General features: G+C 35.9%; 1 protein-coding gene across 2 annotated transcripts in view; it reads left to right on the top strand.

Moving 5' to 3' along the window:
- The first annotated feature begins 415 nt into the window (after window positions 1-415).
- Window positions 416-26,746, top strand: part of Ttc8 (tetratricopeptide repeat domain 8) — a 49,015-nt gene continuing 22,684 nt past the window's right edge. For both annotated transcript variants that reach the window (XM_071606599.1, XM_027931654.2), the window contains exons 1-6: window positions 416-606; window positions 15,595-15,715; window positions 16,880-16,943; window positions 17,052-17,211; window positions 17,422-17,511; window positions 19,688-19,732. In XM_071606599.1, the coding sequence (XP_071462700.1) occupies window positions 493-606; window positions 15,595-15,715; window positions 16,880-16,943; window positions 17,052-17,211; window positions 17,422-17,511; window positions 19,688-19,732 (594 nt within the window). In that variant the 5' untranslated portion in view covers window positions 416-492. The remainder of the gene's footprint in view (window positions 607-15,594; window positions 15,716-16,879; window positions 16,944-17,051; window positions 17,212-17,421; window positions 17,512-19,687; window positions 19,733-26,746) is intronic.

Raw genomic sequence — 26,746 nt, 5'->3', positions numbered from 1 at the left:
ATCGGATCAAGCAATCTTTAAAGCCCCGGGTAGCTCAACATTAAGATTCCGCGACAAGGACCTGGAGAAACGGCAGAGTTTTAGGATTTAGGGAGGAGGAGGATGGAAATGCCACCCAGGGTCGTCTCCCGGAACTTTTGGGGACAGCCGGGAAAACTGAGCGTGGGTTGCTAGGCAACTGCGCCTCCTAGGAGGGTGGAGGACCCCAGGCGAGGTGTCTAAGTCACAACCGCTATGGGTCTTACTTTTCGAAATTAATGAAATCTACAGCTTTTAATAGTACACATTTTCTTGCAGCCACGTTGGGGCAAATTCTGATGCTGAGTTCTGCTCGCCGTTTTCTATTTCCCGTTTTCAGGCGCGCGGCGGGCACCTCTCCAGGAAGGCCCAGCCGCTGCGCGTTGCCGGGTAGAGCCCGACGCTAGGCGCTCTGCGCTCCGGGCCTTTCCTTGGGCTGGCCCTTGGGTGCTCTGCGGGCAGGTCTGGGCCGCCATGGGCTCGGAGATGGAGCCGCTGCTCCTGGCCTGGAGCTATTTTAGGCGCAGGAAGTTCCAGCTCTGCGCGGATCTGTGCACGCAGATGCTGGAGAAGTCCCCTTATGACCAGGTACCGACCGGCCCCGTCAGCCAGAGCAGCCTCGCGCAGAGGCTGAGGGCTCTGGGCATTCCACGGCCCCGGGGAAGGGAGGCCGGGGAGGAAGGCCCCAGGTTAGGCCGACCATGCGGGCCGCAGAGGCACTTGGAGCCAGACCCCTTGGATCCATGGCTGACAAGTTCCTGCTCTCGGCGTCCCCCGGGATCCCTAGTTTTGTGCCTTGACTGCTCCCTCTGCAAACTTCAGCATCCCTTTTCTTTAAGTTACCCAGAATGAGTGCCCTGAATTTTCTCTTGTTAAGTAACTTAGATTTTCCATTTAGTTGCTTCTGGACAAACTCTTAAGCTCTCTTCCAGTATGGTCTCAACAACAACAACAACAACAACAACAAAAAAAAACAACAAACAGCAAACCCCGTGCAAACAAATATCTGTGACTCTCCACCCCCTTTTAACCCAGTTGCCTTTTCGTTTGAATCAAAAGTGACCTTATCACCTCATCTTTAGACAGTTGTCCAAAAGTGGAGGAACTTTTGATTCTGGACCATGAGTTCAACTTGAGGCAAATACGCAAGATAAAGGAGAATGTATGAAGGGGAAAGATACATTTATTATTAAAGAAATTACCTGGGCAAAGAAAACTGTAATTGTAGGAGGGAGGGATAGGACAGAAAGTCTCCCTAGAAGACGGAATGATGGTATTGGTTAAAAGGGAACTTGAATAAATAATGAATGAAAACGGTAATAAACCAAGTGTGTGAGGTACAACTGATGGGCAGGTCACTCCTGGAAAAGAAAAAAGAAAGAATGAAAGAAAAAGTAGATTTATGGCAGCTTGTTAGTGAGTGCTTCTAGTAAATGTGGAATGTACCTAGACAGTTCTGGTTCCCCAGCTTTTCCTCTAGTTGTGTTGTCTTGGTGTTTTTTAAAAAAAAGGAAAGTGGAGGGGAGGTGTAAGTGTGCCTTAGCTTCCAGCTAAGGATGAACACTGTTGAGAGTATATCTCCTCCAAGAGTATATCTCCTCCCGAACAACCCATATTAGTGGCAATGCTAAGCTAGGTTCTGTTCCTGGTAATTGACTTTGGTAAATAGGAACAAGTTTCTGCAGACAAGCATTTTTCCAAGGGTGTTTCTTGGCACAGTATTTCCACAAATCCTGGGGGGAAAAAAGATTCCATAATCAAATGTGTTTGGGAGTTGTGAGAAAACGTTGACACTTACTTTTGTTAAGACAGAGGGTTGTCAAAAACTTTTGATGTTCCATGCATTGTTTTAAGCACAATGGTTTGCAAGAACTTTACTTGCTCTTTCCATTGTTCCATTAAATTAGGGTAGTTTCCATTCAGTGTTCCACTGAACACTAGTCCCAAGAGCTGTTCAGTGAAAAAAGTTTCTTCATTACATGCATTTGGGAAATGTATATTCCCTTCTTAGGGATTCAAGATGCATACTAAAGGCTCTGAGTTGTTCTGAAGAAAATAAACCTAATTTTGCCTAAGTTTTAAAATTTATTTGATGAGTGATTCCTTTTTTTGACCAGGGCAAGGGTCAAATGTCTTTCTTATTATCCTGAGGAGATGCTGTCACATTGGGAAATATTGTTATGAGTAAAACAGCAATGTTTATTGATGTCTAAGACCCTATAATCTTGAGTCCGTAGAGACATTCAGCACTGCACCCAGGAATTGAGATTTCACTTGAAACAGGCATTGTGATCAGGATTTTTTATGTGTTCATTTCAATTATATCAAATGTTTAGTATTTTCAGACATAGATTCTGTAAATTACATGTATTTCTAATGCTTAGATTAATCTTGCAAAGTAGATAAAATAAGAGTAGTAGCTTAACGATGTGGTGCAGAGAGTTTTATTATATCATCTCATTTAATCCTCAACTGTTTTTGGGAGTTGGTGCTGTTTTCTCCACTTTAGTGAACACTAAAGCACAAAGTGAAGTAAATTGTCCAAAATTACAAAGCTAGTAAGCCTACTGCATTTGCATGTGGTTTTGTCTCTGTTCTTTTCCACTGGTCTTCATTCCTGTTTTGGTGTCAATACCATGCTGTTTTTGTTACTATAACTCTTCAGTGTAATTTAAGGTCTGGTATTGTGATATCTTCTGCTTCACTTTTCTTGCTAAGGATTGCTTTGGCTATTCTGGGCCTCTTAGTTTTCCAAATGAATTTCATAACTGCTTTTTCTTTTCCTATGAAGAATGTCATTGGAATTTCTTGTTTTGAGTGTCAGTTTTAAAAAAAATTAATGTAGAAAATTCTGCCTGGATTCTTTCAGGTTTTTCTAGTAGTAATTGTTATCACTGGTGTTTCTTATGGTGCTTTTGTTGTTTCAGTAGAGGGTGTCAAATGGTGGGGATATTCCCATCTATGAAGAGTTTTAACAGAAATGTGACCAGAGCAGGAGTAGCTAATCCTCAGACCCCCCAGTTGGCTCTTTACCTTCTATGCTCTTTTAGCCTCATGGGCATTTATTGAATTTCCACATTTCAGAGTACTTTTCCTTTATAATGATTTGAATTACCATTCCTGTGCCACCAAACTGATTTTAGTATGAATAAGTTATTTTGAAGCTGTGCCCGTGCACATAGAGGAGCAAGGAAATGAAAATATTTCTTTTGATTGTCACATGGATTCATTTTTGCTTTTGTTTTTTCTCTTCCCAAAACATATGCTAGCTTTTATTTTCAATAGTGTTATTTTTTTCACTTTGGTTTTGCTTATTTTTCTCCCAGATGAGGAGAACCTCTCTAAATTGATCTGTTATGTTTGAATCTTCTTGTATGCTGAGCCAGTGAGCTTCAAAGAGAGAGTGTGTAGACCTGCTTTACATCAGCCTAGCTAGTTAGAAAGATGTGATACTTGATGAATACTATGTTTTCTTAGAGTAATCCATTTTTATTTGGCTGTAAAAGGACTGATGGGTAGGTTGAACATAATAATATTGTGTTTGATCATGGGGATGGGTTCTTGAAGAACATAGGTCCTGGACTTTTTTCCCGGTCACAAAATTGTGAGGGCAGAGGGAAGGCTGTATCCCTAAGCATGAAGAATGTTAAAGCTCAAATCTGCTAAGAATAAAGACGAGGTTACCAGGTTAATTCATCATACTTTTCTCTTTTTGATAAAAATGATAAGAATAACCAATTCAGAGAGCAGCATTGCCTGCCCCCCCCCAAGTATTATTTAAATCATGACTAAAAAATGGCAAAAATTTATTAGATATAAAAGGGGAAAATGCAGACAGCCCTCTGTACAGTGATATGACCTAGAGGGAATGCTCGCTTTCTCAGCTCATGTCGCTCACCCTGATTAGTTGCTTAATCTGATTACTGTTCTCTGTGTTCCATATGTCAGATTCATGACTGTAAAACCAGTCCTGATTTTTTTTTTTTTTTTTAGCTCCATTGCAATCAGACAGTTCATGAAAACATGGAGGGTTTTCAGACAGTGGTGTTTTTAAAAGACACTCATTTCATTAATGAGATAGATTTCTGGTAGATTTTCAGATTGTTAAAATCGGTGATTCTGAGGGTGGGAGCATTAATTAGGTATCGGAATAGGGATAAAAGCTTTTTCTAGTGCACCTCTTCGTCTCCTGCTGTCCATCTCTACTTAAAATGAGAGACATTATGGAGGGGAGGAGGTTCTTATATAAATGATTTGAAGGTGGAGAAAAGGCTGAGAGCCACTGGCTTAGATGAAAAAGAAACCAGTTCTCCCCAGTGAGCTCCATGTTAGTTAGCTGAGACAGCAATTAGATGTTCTACACCAAACATATCTTTCTGTACAGTTTCTTAATTTGTTTCCTCTTTGGGGCCATGGAGACTTAGCCAGACTTAATACTTTGATTCCATACACTTTCAGGCAGTTCATTTTAAGGATTTTTGTTACTGCTGAATTGTACAGATTACATTTCCATTTGGCTACTTGGTCACTTGATCTCTCTAGCCTTCTGAAATCCATCAATTTCTCTGTTCTCTTACAGGTATCTCCTTTCTGTTACTACTTGGAGTCACAATGAGGCAAGTCACTTGCCATGAGTGACTCCATCTTATGGGAACATTCTGTAATAAGCAGCACATGCAACTATGCTGCAAACAGCAAGTATTTATCTCCCCAATTAAGGAAGCTGCTACACACAGTAAATAGAATATCCCAGAAAGTTAGAACACTGTCCCGGAAAGAAGTTTTGTTAGCTACAGAATAATAACATTGTGCTGATGAAAACAGATCTGCTTGAGTTCCCACTTGTTGGTATAAAAAAAGGATGAGAGGCCAGACCTGAGTAAAGCTTGGCTCACTCATGGTTTAAAAGACTCCAGGAGGCAGTTATTCTGGTTTAAAGGACTCCATGAGGTAGTTTTACTTTGTGTCATTATCTCAACATATTGTTGTGTCTTACCTCAACATCTACTGGATTCTGAACAACTCTGCAGACTCATTAACCAGAGTAAGTGTTGTTGGCAATTAGGAAGTTTCATTCAGAAATATCTGGAGGGTTAATTCTCCAAAGTAATAACAACAAACTAAGAGAAAGCTGTACTCTGGGGAGGAAGGAAGGACGCAAACTGCTGTGAGCAGAAGTGGATGGTAATGGGGACTTGCTGGTTCTAGGCAGTGGCCTCTGCTTCCCCTGTCCTTAGCCACTTTGAAGGAGATTCAAAGTTTTAATTTGATCTGCCATTACGGGGAATGAGTTCTGAGTTCTGAGAAAGATGAAAAAAATGGTTAAGTGCTTGTCTTTTAACCTTATACTTAAGTATGCTAGTATATGTGAAAGAACTCTAAAAATAATGAAATATTTTTTAAAATGTAAGATTTTATTCGGCCTTAAAACTATCCCAGAAAGAAGATATTATTGCTCCAATTTGAGAGGGTAATGAAGGTTATATGACTTGTTCAAGGTTATATGACTAAGTGGCTTCCTGAGGATCAAGCCCAAATCCTTTGAGTCCAGGATAAGGCCTGGTGCTTTCTATTTAACTGTATTGATACCCATAGAAATATTCACTAGGCTAAGTGAACTTAAGCTATGGTTTCCTATATGGGTGGACTGTATTAAATCACAAAACTATAATTGAGACTCAAAGATGAAGGTCTGGTAGTTTTTTTTAAAAAAATTTCCCCCTATCTCCAAACTGAAACATCCTGACTTTTCTTCTTCATAGTCCTGCTCCAGATTAATTCTCCAGCCAAGCCATGACCTATCTTTGGTCTCCCCACATCCTACAGCAACATGTTGTCAAGGACAAGGCCTGGTGCTTCATATTTTTTTTAAATATTTTTTTAGTTGTTGATGGACCTTTATTTTATTTATTTATATATGGTGCTGAGAATTGAACCCAGTGCCTCATACATACTAGGCAAGTGCTCTACCACTGAGCTACAACCCCAGCTCTGGTGCTTTCTATTTAACTGTATTGATAGCCATAGAAATAGGAATGAAGACCAGTGGATGACCTTCCTATCGTCTCACATAATCAGCAAAGCGCATGCTCTTGACCCAGGATATGGAGGTTCAGATACTAATTCTGCACCTTGGCTTTAGCATTTTCTCAGCTGTAATGGAGATGGTCATGTACCTCTACCAGAAAGGGTTGTGTGAGGGTTTTCTTTAATACATGGTAAATAACCATAATTGTTAGCTGCTATTGTCTCTATGTGGCTAATGTCAAATTGATGTTTATTTGGTAATAAGTAGGGAGCATTACAGTATAGAACACGCATGTGTTGGAGACCCTGGGCAGATTCAAAGGGGATGGGGTAAAGGCAAAATGAGGAGGATTATGTAAGTTATTTTGAAACAATAATCTTTGGCCACAGGATTAATAATAAGGGTGTTCAGGGATCCATAACAAAAGTGGTGTCGATTCAAGGTTGAATGGACAGTTACTGGACAGAGGTCCTTTGTAGAAATATTTCCTGTCTCAGGTATCAGTGGTCATTGTTCAAGGCTGTGGTTCTGGCAGACTCTTTTGTCATAGTTCTTGTTATCAGGCATGTGTGCATGAGATCCCAGTTGTTATAACCTTCCAGCTTTATTTATTATTTATTTATTTTTGTTAGGCCTTGGTATAAGTTGACCCATCTTGATTCTGATTGCTTTTATCCTGGAGTTTTTTTTTTTTTAAATATTAATTTTTTAGTTGTAGTTGGACACAATACCTTTTATTTTTATGTGGTGCTGAGGATTGAACCCAGTGCCTTACACACGCTAGGTGAGCTCTCTACCACTGAGCCACAACCCCAGCCCCTACCCTGTAGATATTTGCATGTAGGATTTGTCATGTTTACATTTTTCTGAAAGGATTGCTGGTGATTTAGAAAGCATCTATAAGGAAAATATTCAGTGAAATTGATGGTGAAATAATGTTGATATAGATCATAAATCACAGGCATTTGATAATTTCTAGGATAATCTCCTTTGTCTCTGATTCCCTTCTTATTTGCCATGCCTTCTGCTTTTCTCCCTCTTCTTAATTCATGTATAATTTGTTTGGAACTATAAGTTTTACATGTAACACACTGTCTTATACTTTATGTGTCTTCCCCAGAGAAGGTTTCCAGTGCCTCATGGGTGCGAGGGACGCTGGGATCATGCTGTGGGAATTGCATGCCTTCTGCCTCACACCTGTTCAGGCCCGACTCCATTTTCCATCCACAGAGCCCCTCAGCTGTCTCTACACCTCCCTACTCTAGGTCCCTCATTTTCTTTTCTGACCTTCTTATTTCACATCATTCCCCTGCCTGTTATTCACCTGCACACAGAAATATTCCCAAGGGGCAGAAGAACATGGGAGTGTTGGCCAAGCCCTTCATCAGTGCACAGATTCCTGTGAGGCTGAACTGGTGGTTTCAGTTTAGGCCACTGGAAGAATCTACCAGTCCTGAGCAGAATAACAAGCATCCTTCAGATTTTACTTACTACTAGTGGCTTTTGTCTCCTTTAGTTATATTCTTTTCCTTTCTGAGCATTATCTACAATCACTTCTGATAAATGCCCCTCTATCCATATTGGGCTTGTTTTGTATCTCTCCTAAAGGTACTTTTTAAAAGTTATTTACTTTTTAGTGTTTTACTTTTTTGTGGTGTTGGAGCTGGAATCCAGGGCCTCACTCGTGCTAAGCACACATCTACCACTGAGCTACACCTTCAGCCCCCACCTAAACTTTACCCTCTAGTCCTGCCTTGTTACTTGCAGCTCTTTAACAAATATATATTTTTTAATCTCCAAGAGGCACTGACAAGAAAGAGCTCTTGCTTCTTTCAACCGTTTGCATGCCCTTGTGCAAATTACTTAATACCTGTGAGTTTGATCCTTACCCCGTAAAATGGATAAAAATACCTACTTGTTTCCTTCAGAGAGGTTTTTATGCTCAAATAAGATAATGGGCTATACAAACTTGGAGATGAACAGAAGAAAGAAAATACAAAGTGTCACTCTCATATGCCTATTTCCTTAAGGATGGACTGTATTTAGGAAATCTGCACTTTTTCCATATCCTTAGGCGCACTGGAGTTGCAAACCTCCAGTTGCTGTGAGTTCACTAGTTGCCATCTTGTGTTTGTTTCGGTCAATTGCCAAATATTCTCTAACTCCCATTCTTCACTGCCTTCACTGTTTCCAACCTTCCTTATTTAACCTTTTCCTCTGATGTTCCTGCCATATTCCTTGCTATATAAATGATTTATATAGCTCACACATTGCTTACTCAGATAATATATAAATATTATATATTATATTTAATTTTTAATTGCAAATGAACACAATACCTTTATTTTTATTTATTTATTTATTTTTATGTGGTGCTGAGGATCTAAACCAGTGCCTCACACATGCCAGGTAAGTGCTCTACCATTGAGCCACAACCCCAGCCCTCAGATAATATGTTCTTTTTTTTAATTAGTTTTTTTAGTTGCAGTTGTACACAATACCTTTATTTTATTCATTTATTTCCATGTGGTGCTGAGGATCGAATCTAGTACGTCACATATGTGAGGCAAGCACTCTACCACTGAGCCACAGTCCTAGCTCCTCAGAGAATATTCTTAAAATGTATCTGGGGTGTTCTTTTGGGGGTTTAGAACCATAGGAAAGCATGGTTCTCCCTTTCTATTTCTTTTTTTAAATTTTTTATTTTTAGTTGTAGATGGACACAATACCTTGATTTTGTTTATTTATTTTTATGTGGTTCTGAAGCTCGAACCCAGTGCCTCAAATGTGCTAGGGCAGTGCTCTACTACTGAGCCACAAGCCCAGCCCGCCCTCTTTCTATTTCTTAGTAGTTTTCCAAAGAAAACATGATACAGATGAAGTGCTTAACAGATGCTGCTTCCTAGACATGCAAATGTAGATATATTATAAGTGAATTTGTTCTGTTTGCTCTTTTTTTTTTTTTTTTTAAATTTTTTATTGTTGGCTGTTCAAAACATTACATAGTTCTTGATATATCATATTTCACAATTTGATTCAAGTGGGTTATGAGCTCCCATTTTTACCCCATATACAGATTGCAGAATCACATCAGTTACACATCCATTGATTTACATATTGCCATACTAGTGTCTGTTGTATTCTGCTGCCTTTCCTATCCTCTACTATCACCCCTCCCCTCCCCTCCCCTCCCCTCTTCTCTCTCTGCCCCCTCTACTGACATTCGTTTGTCCCCCTTGTATTATTTTTCCCCTTCCCCTCACTTCCTCTTGTATGTACTTTTGTATAACTCTGAGGGTCTCCTTCCGTTTCCATGCATTTTCCCTTCTCTCTCCCTTTCCCTCCCACCACTCATCCCTGTTTAATGTTAATCTTCTTCTCATGCTCTTCGACCCTACTCTGTTCTTAGTTTCTGTTTGCTCTTTTTAACCAATGATTTTCTATTTAATTTGGATAGTAACTTAAGATGGTGAGTTCGTTAGCTTCTAGTACTAATGTGTATTCACAGTCTATTTATAAAAATTTCACAAAGAATTTTACATTTTGAATTAGTTTCTTATTAATAGTCATAGAAAGGTTTATATTCTTTAGTTTTCCTTTTCCTCCCTGACTAGAGCCTGAATATTTTAATATTTTTGAATATAAGGAAATGTTTTCTTAATATATTTATAAAATTATCATTACTTTCTGAGCTATTGTCTTCATTAAATAAGATGTTGAGATACCTTCTCTTTGTGCTCTGAATGAGGTTACATTCATTAGAACTCTCTGATCTGCATTGGTTTTATAGAACTCTTGAGACCACTTGGGAAGAAAGATTAAAGTTAATATTTGGATTTTTATTGAATGAAATAGAGTTCCTCTACAGATGCCTGGGTAGTCATTCCGACTTTTTATTTTAGGAGTTACATTTCTTAAAAATGTTTACTGCCTTCTTAATGCTTTCCAGGAACCCGCTCCTGAATTTCCGGTGTCTCAGGTAAAGGTTTAGCTATAGCTTTTAGTTTAGAGAATATTTTAGTTAATGATTGCTTAGTTGTTGCTGTAGAGTAGAAAATTTGCTGTATAGCTACTTGGCTTGTAGATTAGAAAATAAGCCTAAGCAGGCATTCTGTACTTTCTTATGTAAATAAATGTTTACATTTCCAACTTTTGTATATGTGAATAGCCTTGTAGAACCAATGTGCTCTATTCATTAAGACTTAGGGCTTTAATAGAAGTGTCAAGATTGAACAGAGGATGAAAACAATAAAGACTGAGGCAAAGGGAGGCATGGGCGTAGGAAGGGACCTGGAGTCAGCACGACCACAAGTGTCAGGAAAGACATTATGGTTAGGACAGTAGGTCTTAAAGAGAGTGGGCCAGCTCTGCCTGGAAGGTCTGAGTCTTAACTGACCTGATGGCTCTAGGAGGGAGGAAGCTGCCACAGTGAGAAAGGAAGGAAGGGACAATGGCCAGACAGCCATGTTGACCAAACCAATGTGGTTAGATTTAGCCAGAGAGACCTGCTAACTGGACAAGACAGGGAATCAGGAGGAAACTCTGGGAGAAGAAGTCTGGTGTGGGGCCTCCTGCCAGTCCATGCTTTTATCCACGTGGGTTCCCAGTGAGTCTGGGAAAAAGAAGAGCTTCGAATCAGAGAGCTTAAATGTGGCCAGGTGTTTGCCCTGCCAAGTGAGAGAGAATGCTCCCAGTGTGTTAGAGGTAAATAAGGGATTTGAGCCTCATCTGAAGTTCACATGTGTAATGACCAAGCCTTTTAGAACAGCAAATATACAAAGTATTCTCATGGAGGTTTGTATAGTACTAAACACTGTAAGTAGGTTAAGTAGGTTAAAATATAGCACTCTGTTCTTTGAAAGGATGACATTTGTCTTTTGTATGTTCATAATCTTGGTTTACAAACTGATGCTTGGGGAAACTTGTTTTGTTTTTTTTTTTCCATGATACAAGTTATTCAAGAAGGATCTAAATTATGAAAAGACAAAGTTTTTGTCTTCAGTAATTTTGTAAGATTTTGATTAAAATTAAATTGAAACACCAACAATATGCATTGTAGGTATGACTGGAACACTGTAAATGGCATTTAAAAGTTTCTAAGTGGCACATAGGCTTCATGTAGCACCTAAATTTCTCTTCCTGGTCTGTTCCTGTAGACTTAATTATCCACTGGATAATGATCTAAAAGGGAACAAGGCTGGCTGGATTCTTTTGACCTTACTATTCACACTTAAAATGTTTTTTCTTTTTTGCACATGTTTACAACTTGAAAAGAAATGAGGCTTTACAATATCACTTCAAAATCTTGTGCCTAATTTTTTGTTTGCATAGAGTAAGCAGAGTGTAAAATATTACTACTGATTTATATGATATCTGAATAGATCAGAGATAATATTCGTTTCATATACTTATTTAATAATAATCTATCAAAATTATCTCTTACATACCTTAAAACTCCCTGTCTTGTATGCTGTATAAAAAGAAACAGAATAAAGCATTTTGCTCAGCCAGTAGTTTTGACCTCTTCATGTTTATTTTCATAACTAAAATCTGATTACTGGGGGCTGGAGTTATAGCTCCATGGAAGAGTGCTTGCCTAGCATGTGTGAGGCACTGGGTTTGGTTCTCAGCACCACATATAAATAAATAAAATAAAGGTCCACCAACAACTAAAAAATATTTTTTTAAAAATATGATTACCCTCACAATACATAGAACCAGTAAGTTAATATATTTCCTGATGTTAGCTGGCAGGTATATGTCTCAAGAGTAATGTCCTTGGGGCTGGGGACGTGGCTCAAGCGGTAACGCGCTTGCCTGGCATGTGCGGGGTGCTGGGTTTGATCCTCAGCACCACATAAAAATAAAATAAAGATGTTGTGTCCACCAAAAACTAAAAAATAAATATTAAAAAATCCTCTCTCTCTCTCTCTCTAAAAAAAAAAAGTAATGTCCTAGAGACTTAACTCAGTAGGTGAAGGAAATGGGATTGTTTTTTACAGACATAAGGGAAATAATTGATATGATGATTATTCATGTAGTTTGGGAGAAAGTTTTGATTTGTTAATATTTCTAGTACATAAATATGCAACTATATTTACATAAATGACTATTTTTAGTTGCACGATGCTACCATTTATTAGTGTTTTAAGCATAGCTAATAAAAGAAATTTATAGTTTTATTCAGATTCAAGGGGCAATTTGAGATTACTGTGTGTGCTTTATTATTCTTAAAAAAAACAGGCAGAGGATTTGGGGCTGTAAAACATACTTGGCTTATTTCCAACATAAAAAAAAATTATTATTTTTTAAAGCTAAAGCCCCATCTGCTGTTTTTATTAAAACCTCAAGAATAGTTCATATTGCCAGGAGTAGTTCTTTGAATGCAGTCTTGATATTTAATCAAGCAGTGATATGTGATTTTCGAGGTCATTTTTTTGGTAGGACAGAAGAATAATCAGGAAGATTAGTTTTTCTCAAACTGATAAAATTTTTAAAGATTTATTACAGATCTTTAAATTTAAAATATTCACATTATTAGATCCATTTCTTTTTTTAAATTTTTAAATTTATTTTTATTTATTTTTTATTGGTTGTTCAAAACATTACAAAGCTCTTGACATATCATATTTCATACATTAGATTCAAGTGGGTTATGAACTCCCATTTTTACCCCAAATACAGATTGCAGAATCACATCGGTTACACATCCACATTTTTACATAATGCCATATTAGTAACTGTTGTATTCTGCTACCTTTCCTATCCTCTACTATCTAGATCCATTTCTTAAGAATTAGATTTTAAAAATTGAAACAAATATAGATCTATTATGTTTTTGAAAAAGTGAATAGAACTCTGAGAATAGAACAAGATGTTTCTGTTTGAATTCTAAAGTATTTATTCATTTGATGGGGAGGGAATAGTGGATTTGCTTTTCTATTATTCACTTTTTGCTTAATATAAAAATGTGCATCTCTTGAATATTAAGAGATTAGCAGGGGCGTGGATGTAAGAAGTATGGTAGAATAGACTATGAGATAACAGTGCAAACATTAAAATAGTTCAAAATAAAGTATGTGCTTGGGTGACTAATAACTGACTGTATAAATGATACCTAATTATAAAAACTTGGCTTTTAAAGAGCTGAATTAACTAGGACTCTAAATCATAGTTTGAGAGCTTCTTTAGCTCCTCATCAGGATAGAAAACCCTATAACTTGATGTGCCATAAGTCATCATCTGGCCTCTGCTTTTTGCTCCATCCTTGTTCCCTGACTGCTCCTTTTGTGCAGCCTGATTCTTCAACCATACTCTATTCTTGAAGAGTTTGCAAACACACGTGAGCTCCCGAACTAGCCTGCCTTTGACCTCGTGGCCCCTTTTCCTGGCCATAGCTCCACACTCTTCCTCTTATACACTTCTGTCTGCCTCCAGGCCGCTAGGGGTCTTTCCTCTCTCCTTCCATGGTATATTTCTTTTTAGTTTTTATTTTTATTATTGCATCTTCCCATTACACTGGAATTCTTTGGAGCTAAAACTAGAACTATGACTTCTTCTTTGTATTCCCAGACGTGGCCCTAAAGTAGGTATTCATGAAAACCAGCAGAACCCATGTCCTGCTTTATTGTTTCAACAGAAAGTATTGCAGTCCTTCTTCCTGTCCACCAGAGTCCCGAGCAAAGGACATCCTTTTGAAAATTTAAAGCTATCAGATACTTTCAGGGCAGCTGCTGTGGAGTTTTAAGATAAATCAGAATGGCTTATTTCCATCTTTGAAGTAAAATTAAACCATTAGTTCAAGCCAGTGATGACTTCCCTGGCCCCTGGGAATAACTATATAAGATCTGGCATCTTTCCTGATCTTTTATGAGTGAAAACCTCAGATCATTTTTATCTTTGGTGGCTCACACAGCTAGAGGCAGTTCAATTGGAATTGATTTTTTAAAAGAACAAATTGGTTCTTTGAGTCCATGTTCTATTTATTCAATTGTATAAAATTCACACAAAACATTTGCCACATTTTGTTAAAAGTTATTTGATAATTAGCAAATCACATCCAGAAAAGCACAACCCCCAAATTTTAGGAACTGAAATATATTGTGAAGACAGCCTTTTTTATTCCCATTAAAATGAAAGCATAACATTTTAATTTTCTTTTAAAAAATGTTCATATGTGTATTCACATAACTTTAGTTCACAAGGGTCTCCACTCTCCAATTTCTGTAAAATCTGTTTCCTCTAACACACATTTGTCACTGTCAAGCACTGCTTTGCTCTGCCGTTCAATCCACTAGATGATACGTTCAGGAAAATTAGGATCCATGTTGGGTTTTTTATGCAAGGAATTTTTGGACCTTCTGTAGCTCTCAACGGTTCCTATCTTGGCTCCTTTGCCTTCATTCACCCTCCTTCACAGCCAGATCCCTAAAGAATATTTAGTCCTCATCCCTTCCCAAATGTCCCTTGCTGCTGCTCTCGCTAGATTTTAGAGTCAGGTCTGTGCTGCGGCTTCAAGAGTTGCCTTCTTCCTTTGAGAGTTCTCCATGGGACACCTACCTTATCTTTCACTACTTCTCTAGTGAAGCAAGAAGGTATGGTTTCTGGTAAAGCAGTTTTGTATGTTTAATGGGAACTGAATTTCTCAAACTAACGCAGAGCAGATAAGATATTTTCTAGGTCAGATTCCTTAATTACCTTTTCCATGTATTCACCCCCATACTAGCAGGTTTTCTGCTGACTAGATTACAAAATTACCAGTGTTGATTAGTTATTAGGAATCAAGAGAAATTGATCTTGGCTTAATTCAAACCAATATTTCTCGAATGTCTATTGTATACAGAAACCATGGGATAGGTACTATTGAAAACTCAGAAGTGAAAAGGTAAAAAAACTTGCATTCTGGGGCTGGGGATGTGGCTCAAGCGGTAGCGCGCTAGCCTGGCATGTGTGCGGCCCGGGTTCGATCCTCAGCACCACATACAAAGATTGTGTCCGCCGAAAACTTAAAAATTAATAAATATTAAAATTCATTTAAAAAAAAACTTGCATTCTGAAAATATAAAAAAGGATAAGCATATGCCCAGATAATTGTAGTCAAATATAGTATCACCAGACTAGAGGTGTTCAGAGAAGATTTTGAGAAAGACAAGAGGACTATGGGTTTAAGTTGTAGAATTAGGGAAGGCTTCAGGAAAGTCTTGGCCCTGAAAGAGGAAGGCAGAAAGAGCACAGTGGTTGTAGCTTTATTAATTTGCACTCAAGTTATTATTCTATAAAACTTTTTTTAAGGATCTTTCTTTACTTATAAAAAGAAATGTTAGGAGAATATTTGTGAGGTAATTGACATACTAGTGGTTTCTTGGTTAATAATGACCTTGCCTTCTTTCATTAGTTTTTTGATATAGCCTTTTAAATTAGCATAATGTGTTAAATGGTAAACATGTTCAATAAAAAGTAAAACAGTACAAATCATGGCTAGCTTCTGTAAGCTATCTAGTATTTCTAATGCTATTTTAATCCATATTTTATTTTTCCGTGGTTTTTAGGCAGCTTGGATTTTAAAAGCACGAGCCTTAACTGAAATGGTATACATAGATGAAATTGATATAGATCGGGAAGGAATTGCAGAAATGCTTCTGGATGAAAATGCTATTGCCCGAGTTCCCCGTAAGTATTGGTTCTCTGGTCAAATTAATGGAACGCTATTAGGAGGAATATTACATATATACAGGATGACATGCATACATATTTCTATGCTTTATGTCAACCTGTCTGTATATAAACATTGTATACATGAAGCATATATGTGTGTGTGTGTGTGTGTATGAAAAAATTAAGTACAGGGTTTCTGTTCTATCTTAAAAAGCAAAGGTTTTCCTTCCAGTATTCAGTTATATTATATCTTAAGGTGTAAGATTGATGTATAATAATTTTCCAGTAAAAGCTATTTTATGCATTTAAGATGTTATAAAATATGTCCTCCTTAAAATGTTTATCAACATATTAGAAGATTGTTTATCTGGGAACCTAAGCTTCCAAATAACAGAAGTGTTCTAAAATAATTTTTTTGAAAACAATCACTTAAAAGCATCACTTCTTTGTTATAATGAAAGATGATTTGCTCTGATACATGATGTGAGTTGATGAGATGATATGTTTGTTGGGCAGTGAATGTCTGTTGGAATTGTCACAGGGCCCAGTCCCCAGCTTGCAGATGTAAGTAGTGCAAATGGTATTAGATAATTACCATGACTATGGTGGTCTTGCTGGTAATTTACTAGTAGTTACAGTTCACAGTTATAATTTAGAAGATAAGAACTATTTTAAAGCTCCAAAAGGAAGCTGGGGAAAAAAAAACACGTTTCATGTTAAAATGTCTTTCTTCCCCATTACTTTAATATTTTAGACTTAAAATACCTAAATTCTAGATGTGGTTGGTAAACGATCTTTTACTGAGAGATGTTTGTATGAAAGATAATTAACCTGTGAGTATAGGACCATCATTTTGAACTTTGGAGCCTGCTAGTCTTGAATTTGAATCCAGGCTCTACTAATGGGTTGACCTGTTTACTTAATTCTGTCAACCTTTATTGAATGGATGGATTCGTACTACCTACCTTACAGACTTAATGAGAAGAGTTAATGTGATAGCATAAGTAATATGAAAGATACTCCTTGGATATTAATCTCAAACTCATTTCTCTAAAATACGTTTTCTGCCAATAATGTGTTTTTTCACCAGGACAGCACAATTCTGAAAATTAGATTAGCTGACAGTTTTTATAGATTAATAGATAATATATAAATTGAATTTGCCATCTCATCCCCTAGGCCCTGGAACATCTTTGAAACTCCCTAGAACTAATCAGACAGGAGGGCCTAGTCAAGCTGTCAGGTATGTACTTCTGTGTCATACCCTCTGCCACTAATGATTGACTATACTGTTTGAGAGTCTTTCCTTAATCAATCATCTTTGTATTTTAATAATTTACAATTTTTACAGGCCAATCACTCAAGCTGGAAGACCCATTACAGGTTTCCTTAGGCCCAACACACAGAGTGGAAGGCCTGGTACCATGGAACAGGCCATCAGAACACCCAGAACTGCCTATACAGCACGTCCCATCACCAGCTCATCTGGAAGATACATCAGGCTGGGGACAGTAAGTTCTGTCAGCTTTCCCATAGTATTACCCAAGTAACTTTATTATATTATTTTCTACTATTCTTACAAAGAAAAATTGTATGGAAATTTTGAAGGGATTCTTTGTGCTTATGTTGCCTTTATAATTTTTATGCACATTAAAGTCAATTTGTATTTCAAGAAAAGATTTCAGATTTCTTCTTCTATCATTTTTTTTTCTCCCTCATAGGCTTCCATGCTTACAAGTCCTGATGGACCTTTTATAAATTTATCTAGACTGAATTTAACAAAATATTCCCAGAAACCTAAATTGGCAAAGGTATGTACTTAAAATGATTGTAAATTATAAGATAATGTTAGAAGTATGATGATAATGACAATGTAGGAAATAGATAAAAATTTGTGAAGGAGAGGCCACAATTTAATTGAAATAGAAACGTTCAATTACTATAATATGTAAAAATTCTCTCAGTCTTAAGGAAAGTCAACCAGAAAAAAATATACCATTATTATAGAAAATTCTTTTTTCCAAATAATAAAGAACAGTAATTTTTAACAAAGAAAGCAGATATGCAGTATTTCATCATAGGATGAAGCTTAGAATTTTTTTTTTTTTTTTGGTATGTGTGTGTGTGTGTGTGTGTGTGTGTGTGTTACATCTTGGACCATTCTCAGAAAAATAATTTTCTCTCTTTGTAGGATTATAAAGCTTTCAAAAGGATAATACAAATATGTACTTTTAATTAGCAATGAATCAGGCATATCAATAAAGATTACTCAATCCAGACAGTGGGCAAGTCAACTGTGTTGGTAATTCTAATTACTCAGAGATAAAATATTCCTTTAAAAAGAAAATTAGAAGAAGAGGGATAGAAAGTAAGAGTGGGAGGGAGAGGAGTGTAAAGGAGAGAGAAAGAGAAAAAAGAAAAAAAATGAAAAAGAGAAAGAAAGGGAAAATGTGTGTGACTTTCCAGTGTAAAACATTTGGGGTTGGGCTTGGAATAATTTGGAGACAGGAGTGCTTGATGCCTGGCCCAGTTTTTAGCTTGAAGTCTCTGTGAACTCTGTGTGCAGTGATGCACTCATTCCTGATCCCAGTTCTGAGGGTGTTGAACATATTTCCCAAGTATCAAATGTCCTGGGGTAAATAAAAATGGACACTAATTGTATAGATTTGAGGTTTCCATTCTAAAAAGAAATGCCTTTGGTAGACAGGTAATCAACCTATAATATAAAGTCTCATGATTTTTTTTCTTCAATTCTTTGTTGGATGGCAGTCTAGTCAACTGCATTTGGCAGAATGGTAAAGCTTTACTTATTTTCCTCTCCTTAATGAGGGTGGAGTGTTAAAAACATATCATATAGAATATCTGTTTCCCTATCTTGTTCATCCATTTGTTTGAGGTGACTGGCTGGCTAGTGCAGTCAGTGGAGGCATTTCCCACATTAAATTAAGATGCATGCGGGATAGACCTGGCCTAAGTGCTAAATTCAACCTGAACTAGAGTTTGTGCTTTTTTTTTGGTATGTCACAGAAATAATGCCACATTTTTCTGTTTTTGGTCCCCAACTTGCCTTGGCTCATCAGGACTCCTTTCTAATATTAGTGTATTTCTTGGGATATCTACAGAGATGCTTTGACAGTCTTGAGAGTTGTAACCTTCTTTTCATGACAGTGGTAGTATCAACTACACTCTTAATTTTTGTTTGTATTTGTAACAGAACAAATGAAAGGATTGTTATGATTTTTTTTTTTTTTTAAGAGGATCTTGTCCTGATTTCTTTCTTTCTTTTTATTGGCCTCTAGGTCTTCTCTGTTAATAACCTTGATATTTCTCAGGGGCACTAGTCTCCTTGCAAGTATAAAATAGTGGCTATATGGACCTCCCAGAGTTTGAGTGAATTGGTCTGCTCTGGGACCCCCATGTAATTCCAGTGTGCAGTTAGGCTGAGTAGCCCTCTGTTAAAGAAACTGTGTGTTTTGAGTCACACAATTACTATAAATGCCATGTAAGTGTAGTTTTAAAAATTAATTTGAAAAAGCCCTTACTTTGCACTCATTTCTACTTTGTTTCAGAAGGAACTTCCAGATTTTCCTTCTGTAAATTGCCATTATCTAGTCACAATCACTACATAAGATATATAGAGAGTATTAAAAACTGTTTTATTGCAATCCTAACTTTAGTCTAAGAAATAAAATGAACTTTTCATTTGTATCTTTCTAATAAAATAGTTATGAAATATGCAAGAAAAAAAGATCAATTCTTTGAGCTTTTTCTAGTTTGTAGTCTGTAGGAACAGGAATCACTTGCAAATAGAAAACTTGTAAAATGGGAGATTCTAACAAATGATGGCTAGATCCTTTACTTATAAATCCCAGGCACTTTAGAGTGTTCTGGATTTTTGGTTCAATCTATATTTGAGTTTTGTTATAACCAAAGAGTGCTTTTATTTAAATACAATCTAATGTGTTTTTGTCATTTTTTTCTCTATAGGATTTGTTTGAATATATCTTTCATCATGAAAATGATGTTAAGACTGTAAGTCGTGAATTCATGCTATTTTCTTTTATTGTAGTTTTCTGACTTTGGGGGTTTAGATTCTGAAATGTTCATTTCTTTTCTTGAAAAAAATGGGATTATTAAATATTGGAGAGTAACTAATACTTTCAAATCCACTCTAAGTTTCAGTGGGAACATTTGTATAAATATAAAAGTGGTAAGAACTGTGCCTGGTTCATAGATAATGTAGCTCTTCTCTAAAGGGGCAGATATAGATAATTGCGAATACAGCATAGCATGCTTGTGTTAAAGTTTATTCTTTACACAAATAGTCAGCACTGTTGATCCATTTCTTGTTATTCTGTATAGTGTATTATTGGTTTACTAATATGTATATTTTTGATTTCTTTATAGTGTGCCCCTCTCTCTCACCTTTAACGTTTTATGATTGAAGATTTTAAACATTCCAAAGTAGAAAGAATAGTATAAAAGTCCCTTATCACCCATCATCCAACTTCAGCAATAGTTAATCATCCTGGTAGCTTCTCAACAAAGAATTTTGAGGTTATATGCATGCAACTTTTCAAATTTATTTAAATTTTTATATGAAATTATGTAAATGATAGAAACCTTATGAATTTCGTGAAGTTAGATGAAGTTAATTCTTCACTATCTGGTAGTATTTTTCTGCATTTTCCTTTTAGTTCAGGGAAAAAAGTTTTTATATCCATATGTTAAATATTAAGGAAAATAAAAATGTTTTCCTTAATTGCATTTTCTGTGTGTCAACCATGATGCCATACTACAATAGGAGAACTAATTAAAATATGATACTTTATCTTTCCTCTGTAAGACAGGCAATCTAGCTGAGGAAGTAAAATTGACAAAAATGAAACAATTAAAGAAGCAATTTCCAAACTGAAATTTTTACCAAGTATCAAAGGGAAAAATTCAGAAGGGGTGATATTAGGGAAGATCCACAAACTAAGTGGAATTTTATGGAAAGAGGGGAAAAGAAATGTAAAGAAATGGCAAAAACGAGAAGAAACTGGAATGAGAAATAAATAGGCCTTATCCTAAAAAATGAGAGCACCAAACAGACATTTCAAAGAAAGAAGAGAGAGCACTTGATGATAGGTTTAATATTGGGGACAAAGTAGAGATACAGTTCAAGTCTGCTACCTAAAGATGTTATAAGAATGATGGTTTTACTAATTGAAGTGGGATAATTAGGGGACATGGTCAGTTTGTGAAGAAATTTAGTAATTCACTTAAAGATATTTTGATACCAGTGGTGACACCATTGCGTGGGTCGAGAGATGTGGTACTAAAATGTAGGTGAGAACCTGGGCCAGGTTTAGTATGGGAGTTACTAGGATGAAATGTTCATAGATGTAGTCACAGGGAAAAGGGAAAAGTAAGGTAGGGGCAACTGAGAAACCATGCACATTGCTCTTAATAAAAGTCAGCTGTTAGAGGATTTCAGTGTGATGATGTATGAAATCATGCATCATATAAGAGGTACTGTCTTCAAAAAACGTTCTAATATGATTGCATTTCATAAATGAGTAAATCTCTAATTACTAGATTTTTATAAAGCTATATACACTATTTTTTTTGAAAATTAATTCATTATTTATTGTAATGGAGCAACAAGAGTGTGCTAGCCTCTATTCCAGATCTAAGATCACACAGAGGGGCAGGAAGGCAAAATATTGATTCTTTTGGATATTATATGCTGGTTGGGCAAGGAATAGAAAAAGCAAATTCAAAAATATGTAATGTGACTTGTGGTAATAAATACAATAACAACAACAAAAAAGCAGGAAAGCATGGGAGGGAATAGTTACTGACGTGAGGAATGGTGCTGTTTTGGATGGAGCAGAGGTGGTCAGTGAAGTCCACTGAAAGCACTGAAACCAAACCTGGAGAAGGGAAGATGGGAGCCATGCATCTATGTGTAGTAAGAGCATTTCAGTCAGGGAGAACTTTCCCTGCAAAGGTCTTGGGAGGAGCTTGTTTAGATTGCTTAAGGCAGAGCAAGGAGGCAGTGTGCCTGAAGCGAGGCCTGAAAGGAGAAATTGCTGTAGGTGATGAGTGCTGAAACTGTAGGTCATAGGCCATGGTGATGGTGTGGACATTAGTAAAGTCATCCTGAGGATGTTTCCTACCTCTTGTGGAGGAATAGGAGTCACATTCAGAAAAACAGGACTGGAGTATAGTTCAGTGGTTGAGCATGTGCTTAACATGTATGAGGCCCTGGGCTCAATCCCTGGCACCAGAAAAACAAAAAAACCTCAATCAAAACAAAAATAGCATTTATGCCCTGCAGGACCGAATTTGTGTGTGTGTGTGTGTGTGTGTGTGTGTGTGTGTATGTATGCATATATATGCACATACATATATATGTGTGTGTGTGTATACTATTTTTGCAGTGCTGGGGATCTAACCCAGAGCCTTGTGCTTGTTAGCTAAGTGCTCTATCATTGAGCTCCATCTGAATTTATATTCTAAACAATCTAAGGACTAGAAAATTTTAACCTTTATGTGTTATGTGATAGTATCATAGAATGTATTTATAGAACTTCATAAATATTAATTTTTAAAAATTTGACCTTAAACAAAGAGAGCAGTGACTTTCAAACTTTTTATGTAAGCAGCAAATTGTTTTTATTCAAATGAAGTTTTAACCACATCCCAATATTTAAAGCAGACACAAGTGGTGCTTCAAGTGTGGCAACTAGAACTTACTTACTGGATTCCTCTTGCTCCATCTATCCCAAGAGCCCTTCAAACCTTAGGCCTGTTATACTAAATAAGGCTCATTGTCTGAAGTAACTGGAGAATTTTAAAAAAATGGGTTTCTGTCTCTATGTTAGACTTCCTGAATCAGAATCCCCATGGGGACATCTGGTGAATCTGTTGTTATTAAGAACTCCATTGGCAGTAATAACTTTCAGCCAAGATTAGGAACTACTTGCTATAGAGTACAATTTAAAAACTATAGAAACATTAGAAAGTATTTCTTCTAATGTAGGAAAATGGAGCTGAGGATGTAGTGGGGGTCCTACAACAAGGAGGCTTAGCAGACCTTGAAGGCCAAACAAAGTTCCACATAACAAAAGGAGGCGTGTCCAGCCCAATGAAAGAAATCAGCGAATTAATAGAAAAGAAGCAACAATAATGCCCTCAAGTATATCTAAGTAACAAAGAAATGGTACAAAATACTACTGTGAACTGGAAATTCCCATTTATAATTTTTTATTTTTATTTTTAGAAATAATAAAGGACTCAGTATATTAGAAACAAGCAGTGCCAAACACAATTTTTGACTTTTTTTTTGTGATAGCTTTCTATAATTCATTAAATGATAATATTAAGAAAATTTGTATAGAGACTTCCTTTTAGACATTTGATATTACTAAGGAAGTGAAAAATTTTAAACTACCAAACAATAGAATATTTCATCGACTAAGCTGGATTTGTGAAACAATTGCAAAGTAAAAACTGATATATATATATATATATATATATATATATACACACACACACACACACACACACACACACACGTGTATATATAAATACATACTGATATGAATTATATAAACTTACCAATATGTGTGTGTATATATACATATATGTGTACACACACACACACACATATATATATATATATATATATATATATATATATATATATATATATAGTTTAAAATGAAAATAGTGGTACTGTTAGATTAAGATGTATTCATGCCTCAAATATTTGTCACATTCCCGCATTGCATCAGCACCTTGATGACAATAGTGAAGGAAATAGCTGCTCCTTATGACACTAAGGGAGAGTGAATCTAATTTTACCTTTTTTCCCCCTCCCAAATTTAACAATGTTATAACTTTTTATACATAAATTAAACTATAAATTATGGACAAGAATAAATTAAAATAATTGTTTTCATCTTCTTTCCTCTAGTAACTATATCATGGCACATCTAATGAAACAATTTGTTTTGCTTTTTCTTAGTGAAAAGCGCAAACTGTTGATTCCTCTGTTTTCGTTTTTATTCACAATTCATTTACTGAGTTATTAACTAATTGACTTATTCTTTAAACAAATAATTACTGAGTGCCTACCAGTTGATCCTTTTACTGGTGCTGGGAGTTCTGAGCAGGACCGATGCCCGTGGCTGTTCTCTTACTCTCTCACTGGCTTGCTACATTATAGTGCTCTTGTGGATCAGCTTGTTCCATTAAAATGTCATTTTTAGATTTTACCACAAATGTTATTTTCTGAATGGAAGAAGGATTTAGATAATGAGCACAAAGCATGCTTCCCCCCCCCCCCCCCATGTATTTTGCAACATGAACTGGAAAAAGAAAAAAGAAATTTTTTTTCTTAATGTGCTTAAGAAATCAGGAGTGCTTTTATGTTTGTTACTTTGGATAGCCTCCAATTTTTTTAAATAAAGTATTTCACATTCATCATTATAGATAAATATAAATAATACTGTGAAGTGATATTGAAATATAATAAATAATAACCTTTATTAATAAAATCTTTGATCTTTAATCAAACCTAAATTTGTCTTGAGTTCTTGGTACTTTCTTATTTGGCAGGGGCACTATGGACAAAACTAAAGTGACATGTGTTTTGGTGATTCTATATTTATCTAAACACATACGGGGAGAATGCTATATATACCTATAGAGAATCTTCAAAGTGGTATTTAAATATTAATAAAAAGTAAAATACAAAAAATGTATTTCTGCCTTTGAGTTTTTAATTACTCTCTTTCCCCTACTCTCTTTTTGGCCAATATTGGCCGTATTGACAAATCTAAAATGGCATATGGGTTGATGATTCTGAACTCTTTATTTCCATATGCTCTTTAATTTCATCATCCTGAAGTTGTCAGAAGCATAACGATAGTAAAAGGATGACTTTTAAAACTTTCCAGGTTGGACATACTCACAAACTTCATCTAGCTCTACCAAGGTTCCTTGTATAGTTAGAGATTTGTAAACCTATGACTTAAAAATAACAGGCTAGTCCTTTGTTAACATATAGATATTAGTTTTATTAAATTATTCAAATATTTTAAAATGTAAATGTAGTTAATCATTTGTAGAAATTGGGAAAGGCTCTAAAAATATAGGTCTTCTGTTGCCACTTTAAAAGTTTAATGCTAGTAGCTTTTAATTATGAATCTTTTACTATGACAATTTTGTTTGGTTCTTAAGCTGTTTTCAACAAATAATTCTTAAGTGCCTATTGTGAACACAGTGACATTCCAAAACATAGCAGAGATGTAAAAGAAAGGTATCTCTCCATAGGGAGCTTAGGGTCCATCTGAAATTGCCACAAATGTTTTCTCTAATGCAGCCTGATTTTTCATGTGAAGTATGATGATTAAAATTAATTTTAAACTCATTTTTATTCTGAATCAATAATTTATGTTTTTGCTTAATTGAATCAGCACAAACACATTGGTTTTCCATGAGATGACTTGTTTCAGGACCATATTTGAATGCAAATTGTTGTTACAAACACTAAATCCAGCCTTGGGATATGTTAACATTTTTTGAATAACATCTTTTGCTAAAAATAGAAGTTCTGTTTATATTAAATATGATAGTGAACATGACTATTTGATGGAAAAGGTCTTTATAAAGATTGAGTTAAAATTCAATGCATGACTGAATTGAACTGATTTAAAATATATTTTCCTAGTAGTTCCAAGGATAATGCTAATTGAAGTTGTACTTATCCCTTCATTTTTATTTAGGGGAGGGGCAGAAAAATAAGCATATGAAAGTAGTATGTAGTTTATTTTTAATTTCCATAGCTTTCAAGTGAATGTGTTGATTTTTTTCAAGTCCATTAGGGGCTCAGCATGTCAACAACATTTCTTTGTAAGTGGTTTGTATATTTAGAGATCTCCCCTGGAGCAAGAGAAGATAAAGAACACATGGAAAAGTAATTAATTTTGCAGTAGGAGATTGAGGGCACTCTTCTGGCATTCATTTTAGAAAAGAGTTAATATTAAGAAGTGTTTGGTAATAAGGCAGGCATTTTGAGATAACAACTGAAAATCTAAGAGTAAGTTTAACTGAGTTGTTGGATATTATTGTTATATTAACACTAGCTACAGAATAAAAAAAAATTCAACCTTGAGAGAATAAGATTAAAAAAATCAGAATTTTCATTTCATAACTCCATCTTCTAGTCACAAAATCTTTGTATGGTCTTCAAATTTTTCTCTTTAATTTTTTTTGTTAGTTGTACATGGACACAGTGTCTTTATTTTATTTATTTATTTTTATGTGGTGCTGAGGATTGAACCCTGTGCTTACATGTGCAAGACAAGTGCTCTACCACTGAGCTACATGTCCAGCCCATTGGCTTCAAACTTCTGAGTTATAAATATGTATAAAGACTAATTTGTTTCCTCTTGGTCAAAATGGTTTCCACTTTATCTGAATAAAAACCTAATTCTTATTTGGTCATCTCTTGTCTGACCGGTGAAGGTAGTTAAGGAGGAGATCTTCCTCAGTTTGCAGCAAAGAGAAGTTTGATCTTTAGAATTGCTAGAAGCTAAGGTGATATCAGAATAATGGAATAATGGTTATTGAAGGTAGTGATTACCCCCATTAACTCCTTTTACTCTTCTTCATAATTCCATTCTCCAAACTTTCTAGCTGCTTACTTGGTCTTTCTCTATTTCTCTACATCTGTCTTTAAATTGCAGACAGTGATTACACAAGTCTGATATACCAAAGTGTTGACTGCCACTATGTTTGGAGGCATTTTGAATTATTAGACAGAAAATAGTGGGGAAAGGGTAAAAACTTATGGAGTTTTTAGTATCAATTTTGTGGCTTGTATGTTCAAACTGTATTCCAATATATTGTACATCTGCTTCTCTTTGATCAGTGTTTCTAACTCATCTGCTGTTAGCCTTCTGATCTGGAACTGATTATTTAGGGAAAATTGGTGGAGCCATCTGGAAACATGAGCAACTGTCTGACTTCTAATGCGTGTTTAGATTGCTT

This window comes from Marmota flaviventris, chromosome 2, assembly GCF_047511675.1.
Source record: "Marmota flaviventris isolate mMarFla1 chromosome 2, mMarFla1.hap1, whole genome shotgun sequence".
Taxonomy (NCBI): domain Eukaryota; kingdom Metazoa; phylum Chordata; class Mammalia; order Rodentia; family Sciuridae; genus Marmota; species Marmota flaviventris.
This window is presented reverse-complemented; position numbering and strand designations above follow the sequence as displayed.